Here is an 8,819-nt window from a genome sequence, read left to right as displayed (position 1 = left end):
ACCTATTCATTTTTACAGTAGGTAAACTGACATTAATTCAGTGGTGTGAATTTGTTCATTATCTGCAAAGATGAGCAAAATGGATTTTTCAGCCTATTTCAAGAAAGTCTCCAGCTGAACAAAACATTTTGTTCTAATATCAAAATGCTTTGTTACTTTATTTTGGAAATGTGTGGGGAAAAAACTGCAAATGGAATATTCATTTCTGATTTGTAAAGTGATGTATTTTAATTTTTGTGATTTTTTTTTCTCTGAAGCAGTTCACTCTATAGATCTTGTTCTAATTATCAGTACTAATACACAGATTAAGAAATAATTAATAATTAAACACCCCAAATAAATTATTTCTTTATGAAACTAGAATTACTTTCAAAAGATCATATTGTTATGGCCATGCAGATTTTAGCAAATCAATCAGAGTGTTGACACAAAGAGAGAATGAACACTGTAATTAAAAAAGAAAAATGCAATTTTTATTTAAATGTATTAATTAAAGCCACATTTTTCTCTACCATTTTTCAGGAAAATTTCTATGTAGTTTTCTTTTTCTGTTTCCGTTCTACTGTTTGTTCTCTGGGAAATGAGACTAAGCAGAAGCTTAACTACTTTTACATGTATTAGTTATCATATTAGATGATCTTGCTGTGATTTTTCTAAGTTCATTTTGAATTTGTGCCTTTCAAGGGATAAAAGGTTTTCTAAAATCACTGTACATACTAACTAGTGTAAAGCTAATTTCTTCCTTATCATATGGATGGTGGCAAACGACGCTGAAGATGGGGTCTTGAAGATGCACAATGGTTTTTGTGCATGGAATGTTTTACCCATTTCTTTTGAATTCATTAAATTTAAAACCAATGCTGCATCTTGTTTGTATTACTTTAATGCATTTCACAATGGGGGGAAAATGTGCTGAAGGAGGTTTAAGTGATGGATTCTCTCCCTTGACTCTTCTCATTACACAGATTTCATTTTCATAGGTTGTCAAGCCAACTTTTTTAAGCAATACTTTTGGGCATGTTTTGCTTTACTATATTAATAGTAATTTCGTGCACGTCAAAGAAATGATACTTGTGTATAAAAAGTAAAACATGGCCAGTACCATGGCTTAGCTTTGGACTCTTGATTCCAGTGGCCCTGCCCTTTGGCCAAGGCTTTTGTGGGATTTAATTTGTAGATTTTGCGCTTATTTGTATTCCTTCCTTTCTCTTTACAGGGATCTTTTATATTTGCTATGAACCATTTTACCTTGTGATTAAAAAGTGCATTATCTCATTTTCCCCGTGTTTTAAGTATTGAGCTTTTTAGAAATGAGAGTTGCTGGTTCCTCTGCTAAGTGATGACTTCCATCTTGTCCTACAGTAGCTACAGCATAAGTGCAAGCTGTGCAGCTTCCTCTTCTTGCCCCAGTGCCATGCCTTAACCTGATTTTAACAAAATGCCTTTAAGAGAGTCAAGTTATTCTTTGCTCCCATCTGGTGACATCTTTAGCACATTTGGCAGGGCCTTTAGTGATCCCTAGGGTGCCTAAAAATGTGTGCTTAACCTACTGCAACGTGTGTGGGTTCTTTAGGACTTTGGCACGTATTTGATGCGGATGGCATTTAAGTGAGGTGGAGACCTCTCTTGACTCCATCATCTCCCACGGAGCCTCAAAGCAGGAGCAAGAGACAACAACGAGTTCTTATGTTGTCATCTGAGCAGATGGTCTCTTTTCACAGAAATGTTTCCTAATTCCTACTGATCTGGGTAAGAGCTGGTAAATGTTCAGCATTTCTGAAAATCACAGAGATTTAGGAGGTTAGCTCTAGCACCCCATCCATCTAAACCAAAAATGTTGCTGTTAAAACGAAATGATTTCTCTCACCATCTGAATAAGTTGCATTATAATGATTTCAAAGTGTAACAGTTTGGGTTCCCCACCCCCAATCTCACTGATTTTTTCAAATTAGAGATTTCTCATTAAGACATCATAATCTTTTTTAGAAAAGGTCCTTTTTACTTTGGGTTTAATTTGATTAGATTTACATTCTTGGGAAGGTTTCTTAGGCATTTAAAGAGCTCTGTTAACAGTGCTATGCTCCAGCTCCATTTCCTGAGCTCAGCAGAAGGCTGCGTACGATGTGCTGCGCACACGAAGTGAATCAAACACTTCACATTGCATTACCATCCTGCCTGAACTAGAACGTTGCCATTTGAAGCAACACATCACACATCCTTTAGTACGGATATTTCAGTGAGGAATTTGGGTCCTCCTTGTCATGATGATGGGGAAGCAGCCAGGGAGGGTGACTGTGAGGATTCGTGCTCGTGTGCCAGCCATCCTCCTTTAAACCTTCCAGAAAAGGTAATGCAAGTGACTGTCTGTAATAATTTGAGGGAAAACAGCTCTATGGCTTGGAAATGTGGCTGATACAGACTTCAAAGCAAGCTGGTAGTGGGATGGTGCCCATAGCTTCCAGAGGACTGCCCATGAGCTACAGTTGTGAGTTTGGAGCTGCTGCCTTTGCTTTTTTAAAAAAGCAAACAGAAAAGAAATGAGGAGGGATCTCCTCAGTCCTGCCCTCTAAGAAGAAAATCCTCAAAGCAGCTGGTATCATGCTGGCTCAGGAGGTGAGAAACCTGAGCACCATGCCTCCCCCAGCCTGAGGTCTGCCATTTAGGCAGGGAGCACCCTGATCGATGGGATGGAGGCTGTTACGAACACAGGGAATAAGGAATTTTCCATTCTTCCATTAAAAACACAAGGATTTAAAATTTCTTTGGGCTAGTGAGAGAATTAAAGAGCCAGTCAGCCTTGGACAGAGGGGCTGGGGCTCTGCCACTGCTGCTGTGGCAGGGTTAGTTTCTTGGGAGAAGTGGGATGGGGCTTTGAACCTCCGGGGCTGAAGAGAGCACTGAATCCAGATCTTCCTTCTCCTAAGCAGCCCAATATCAAGACCCTTTATAGAAGGAGACATTCAGCTTTGATCACGGAAGTTAAATTTGTTGGGATGGCTCACACCAATGCCAATGACTATGTTTTTTTAGGGCAAAGATCTAGATGCTAATAGCTATATACTGCTAAAGGAATGCTTGCTTTTTTGGATGCCTATTTTGAAATAATTTCTGAAGTTTGCTTTAATGCTGGTAAGATGGTATTTATTATTAAATAATAAACCAGAGCTTCAAGTATTTGCTGAAGGTCAAATTCTTGCCTTGCATAAATTTATGTTGCTCCATTAAAAGTAGTATATCTGTGTCTATTATCAGCACCAGAAAGATCTAGTTTGGAAACTTGGGCAGGGGAGAAAAAATTTATGTGTCACTAAAAAGAAAAAAAAAAAGAAAGAAGAAAAAGTGAGAAGGAGCCAGAGAAGACTGTGCAACACCGTGCATGAATTCTGTACAAAGCACCTCTGCAACATTTCTGTTCATTGGAATAAATAATTGAGAGATGCGGTAGATTACTGAGAGCTTGCCTTTATCTCTAGAAATTCTTTTGCTCCTGAAAATCGCAAGACACTTTGAAAAAGACATCAAAATGTATTAGTGTAGTATATAGAGATGTAATGGGTCTTGATTAATTACATAGTCTATTGTCTTAAAATGTTGCATTATTCACGTTCCTTAAATGTGATTTGCCAAAAATATTCCCATAGGGCACTGATATTTCATAGTATATTGTTTAGGATTAGGAGATGAAGTTCCCAGGTTAAGTTATTTACTGTTAATGAAAACACCACTCAGTAAATACGGCTTGAAAATCCATTGTTAATTAACAGCATTCAATTCTTAATTGTCTTTTTACCAGTTCATTTGAAATAATTGACACAAAATACATTGTTAAACTGCTTAATCAATCATTGTAGAAAAATAGAGGTGTTTGATAGGGACATTCTAGTACAAAGTTTACGTGAAGCTTCCCCACTGAAAGCTTTGGAGGCTTCTATTTTTTTTTAAGCTTATGTTACAAAATTGAGATTTCATAAACTTTACAGTCCATACTACATGAATACCAAAGACAATAAAATACAGGAGAAGAGAGAGAAAGAGACAAACACACACAGCTTAAGCTTTAAGTGCCCTATTCACAAAAATATAGCTTACACATGCGCATGCCCCAGTGGCGGAAAGTATTTATTTTTTTGTGCTAAAGGACAGAGAAAAGGTTTAATTAGGGCCCTGAGCTGCTGTTCTAATTAATGCAAACTTTTGTTAAAATTGCAGCAATGAATTATAGAGCGGCCCAGTAAATTCCAAGAGCAAAAAGCAGGTTTATCCTCAGAGGAATGGTGTGCTTTCAGCTCGTGCACCTCTCTCTAGGACTGACATGCGCAGGCGGCTGGTCGCTGCTGATGCCGCGCTCCCCCCAGCTCCTCTGCTATGAGGCTTCTGTCTTCCCATGGAGCTGTGGAGCCACCCTTCCTTACAAACGCTTGGTACCTCTCATGGGTAGCTTTACGGGTGGGTTGTGATGGATGAACTGGAGCACTCAGCAGCTGCTGATGCTGGGCCAGAAGAACGAGCTTTGAAAGGTCTGTAGCAAAAGGAGTGGTATTTCACAAAAGTTAAGTGTAAGTAACCTTTACCGAGTTGGCAGAATCAGCCATCCTGGGTGGAGGGAACAAAAATCCATATTCTGCACCATTCCTTATATCATCCTGCTTTGTGAAAGCCTTCTAGGGAAAGTGTTCAGAGCTGAAACAAAAAACTTCAGCCAACCTGAGCTGCTAATCCCTGGTGTGCAACCCTTTCCCCACACCCTACTCTGCCCATCACTGCACGAAGCACAGATAGAGGACCTGCAGAAACCCCACTGATTAGCCACATACTGTGAAAATTAGTAAGTGGCAGTTTTTTCAGCAAAAAAATCAAATATAGGTGTGAAAATAATGTGAAAGCTATATCACAGTGCAAAATTTCCACCTGCCCACTAAGTTTCTCCTGAGGTTATTTTTTTTCTCTTCTATTTTAGCTTAAATGTTTCTATACAAAAATGCTTCAGTTTCTCTTCAGTGTATTCTTCCTTTCCAGAGTAGGCAGGCATAAAAAACAAAATTAAGGCTGCAGCTTCTTCTCATGTCCTGACAAAATGCTGTTCTTGATGGGCCTGAGTGAAAGCCCACCGAAAGCAACACAATCACTTTTCAACTGGTAATATTTTATGCATGCTGGGCCTGACTGAGCGATCCTTAGCACTGGGAAATGCCACACCGTGTAAGCAGCCTCTTATGGAGCGTGTCCGTGAAACTGTGACTGTACACACCAGCTCCCCTCCTCGCGTGAGTGTTGCTGTGTAAGCTATGCAAATTATCACTGCCCTGCTAATTTTAAAGTTGTCAAGTCGGAATGTACAAGATTTACATTGATTTACAACAGCCAAGGAGCTAACTTAAGGTGAAGAAAGTCATTAGGGAACTGCTCTGCTGAGCAGAGGTGGCAGGAACCGTGTGTTTTGCTGAGAAGCCCTCTTGAAGCATATACCCAGGGATGTCGCACCATCCATGGACTCTGCAGGACCAGCCAAGCGCTGGCACTGTCAACAAATGAATTTCATTGATTACGGCTTCGGATGAAATTCAGCTGTTTCTTTCCCAGCTGAGTGGCTAAAATCTACTGGCTGAGGTGCAACATTTGGTTTTCAATGGTTTGTGCTGTTTGCGTAGCAAACTGCTCTGCTGAAATCCCATGGTTTGTGTGGGGAGGAGGGAGAAGTTTCCCTAGATATTGCACATAAAGTATAATACCTCTACATGAAACATGCTCACTGTATTAAGAGTGTACAGGAAATTCTGGTTTGCCGTGAGTTTGCCACAGCCTAAATTTTAGTTTAAACTGCCAAAAAAAACCCCAGGAATGGTTTGCCTTATTTGTAAACATTTTCACAGTATATCAGTAATTATGTTACAATTTCTCTACCTTGGCCTCTCCCAGACTTATGGCTTTTTAGAGTCAGTAAAATGATCTGTTGGCAAACAGTGAGGTACTCTAAATAGCTGCCAGTCTGGTACACTGAAGAAAAGATCATGCACTAGAAGAGCTGTATATATAGGGGAAAAAATCAATATCACAATCCAAATATTAGAAGAGAAATGCCTACCTGATGGGTAGTTGTTTTTTGCATCCCAATATTTCTAGAAGTCTGTTTCTAAACCTACATTAATTACACATCTATGTACATTATTTAGAAGTTCTTTACTACAGTACTTTTGTACATGCGGTGTTTATTACTAAATGTAAAGAGAAAGTAATTACATAAGGCATATGTACAGTATCGTGTTAGATTGCAGATCCCTCTGCTCACCTTCCTCTTAAAGCTGCAAGGCCCATTTTATAGCGGCTTGTCACTCAGTATGTGAAAAGATACTGAAATACATAAAAACTGGAGCCAAGGCCCATTGCTTGCATAAGCATTAATTAGTCTTTCCTTTTAAATCCCTTGTATATATTCCCATTTCTTTTGGTTTTTTTTTTGTTGTTGATGTGAATAAACCTGGAGATCTGAACTCAGAGAGGTGCTGAGGAAGCCAGCAGTTGTTACTAGGGTGAGGATTGAGATTCCACCATCAACGATGGGTATTGCAGCTTTAACCCATGCCTTTAGCAAGTCTGTGAATCTCTTGAGTTTAAATTGGGCAGGTAGATATTTCGCATCTTAAGTATTTTTTTTCCTGGAATTGAGAATAGCAAGGAAGAAAATAAAAAAGGTATGTCAGAGAAAGAAAAGAGGAGTAAAGAGGGGCAAGGTAAAAGAGGTGGTGTGGCCCTTATGCCTCCAGTGTTTCTACACTTTGGACTCATTCTCCAAGTTGGCCACATCACCGTTTCTTTCATTTTGGTCTTCTTGATTCTTTTCTTCCTCTTCAGTTTCCAGCTCAGCATGCTGGTCCAGTTTGCTGGAAACAGACCATGTCAAGGGCAGTTCTGCTCGACTGGCCATCTCTGCCAGCTCTTTGGCACTGTAAACTGGTGTGTTGGTCTCATAAGTTTCATGAAAACTGTTGTAGTCAACTTCATAAAATCCATCCTCCAGAGTGAGGACAGGGGTGAAACGGTAACCCCACAGGATCTCACTCGTAATGTATGAACTTCGAGCTTGGCAGGTCATTCCTGTAACAGAGAAGGGAGAAGTGCTGTAATAAGGACCCACTGCTTTCCCAAAGCCTTAATTATTTATTCATATAGGCAGAGAATTGTTTGTAAAAAGACATATGCCAGAAAAGAAATAGGTTTGACATCATTTGAGGTTGAGCTTAGAAAGCAATTTTACAATGTGTAACCTATTTGATGCCCTTTCCTTCTGTGCATGTATATAATAAAAAGTGGTCAGTCTGTGAACAAAGATAAACATATCTTTATTAAATGCAGTTCTTCCTGAATTTCGTCACCAAGTAACTCACCCACTGATGAGTCTCAGATGGCTTATTGAGAGAGTATGTGACTTGCATCATTCCATCCTTTGCTTCCCTGGTGAGTAATGAACCCAGGCTGCCACATCACGCAGTTGCCCAGGCTAACTGAGGAACTTATGCAAAAGCTTTTCTCTGCTGGAGCTAACCCCTGAGCCTGTGGTCCATGGGTTGACTTGGTTCCTGTAAAGGTTGGAGTCGCCTTTTGGTTACATTGCTTTGGGGTTTGGGCTGGTGGCCAATGTGTAAACATCAGCAAAACTCCTGAAGGACATTGTGATAGAGTGTGGTGTTGAATTCAGATAACTGGGACTAACTTCTTTGTTACCTTCCCTTCACTTTTCTGAACCTTACTCTGGGAGCTGCTACAGGGCAAAAAAATCTGTAAGATCTTATAATTTGTTAAGAGGCATGAAGAGAGGCAGCTGTTCCAAGCTCCAAGCATAGTCTAGAGTGTCCTCTGGGTGAAGAAATGTCTGGGCATAGCAGGGACTTATGACTTGGAGAAGCTGCCCCATCTCAGACAGATAACTCAGGGACACACTACAATCAAATATTAATGTTCATTAGTGGAAGGGGAAACCCAGCTGACCATGAAAAGGGTCAGGAGAAGTGAATATAAGAGGCAAAAACAAGCTGCCAACAAAATGGGAGTACACGGAGAGAGTGTGATGGTTTTCCTTTAATTATTTGTACATTATTAACTACGTATCACTGAGCAAATTTCAGCTAAACAGTGTATGTCAAATATTTAGTAAAAAATGATACAAAACCTCTGGACACACCTGCCACGCATCAGTTATTTAGAAGGTAATCATAGGCAATTAAAATAGCTTAATTTGGGGGGGCAGAAATGGCAGTCAGTGGAAATGCACACCATTTCTCTGCACTGCTGACATCATATAAAGTCACATGGAGAGTCTCAGGAAGAGCAAACATTGGTAGTTTAATGTCCCTGATCTTTTTCAGGGCTGTGCAAACTGCTCTAGATAATTCTACCCTCATTCTCTCGAGCTTCCTCTCCAAGCTCAGATAACTTGCTTCCGATGGGTGAAAATTGCTTCTTGTTTCTTGTTACTCTAACTTTTTCACTGATCACATTCTGTTTAGAAAGACATTTACCAGCTATTACTGCACTGCTGTTAGCACTTCTCCATCCTTTCCCTCCACTTACTGCAGCACCTCAGACCCTGCCAAGGGATGACTGTCAGGGAAAGCTTTAGCATGAAAACTGCTGCACTGCACCTTCCTGCTACAGCGAGGCAGAAAGGGGACTGTACTTCTGCTGTGCTCACTGATCTTAATTTCTCTTTTTTCCTGACAGAAATACTCAAACCTTCATTTTTCTTGGTTTTGCAGGACAAGACATTTTTGCATTTCAATCCTCAAGTAATGCACCAAAGGAAATATGAAGATTTTACAATTTTT

The 8,819-nt window shown here is 39.9% G+C and overlaps 1 protein-coding gene across 1 annotated transcript in view; it reads right to left on the bottom strand.

The window, feature by feature from the left end:
* Positions 1-6,766: 6,766 nt before the first annotated feature.
* LOC104521244 (potassium inwardly rectifying channel subfamily J member 6) overlaps positions 6,767-8,819 on the bottom strand; it is a 41,311-nt gene continuing 39,258 nt past the window's right edge. The window contains exon 2 of the mRNA XM_010163181.1: positions 6,767-7,092. Within this exon, the coding sequence (XP_010161483.1) occupies positions 6,767-7,092 (326 nt within the window). The remainder of the gene's footprint in view (positions 7,093-8,819) is intronic.

This window comes from Antrostomus carolinensis, unplaced genomic scaffold (assembly GCF_000700745.2).
Source record: "Antrostomus carolinensis isolate BGI_N321 unplaced genomic scaffold, ASM70074v2 scaffold26172, whole genome shotgun sequence".
In the NCBI taxonomy this organism is placed as follows: Eukaryota; Metazoa; Chordata; class Aves; order Caprimulgiformes; family Caprimulgidae; genus Antrostomus; species Antrostomus carolinensis.
The sequence above is the reverse complement of the archived record's forward strand: the minus strand, read 5'-3'. Positions and strand labels throughout refer to the sequence as shown.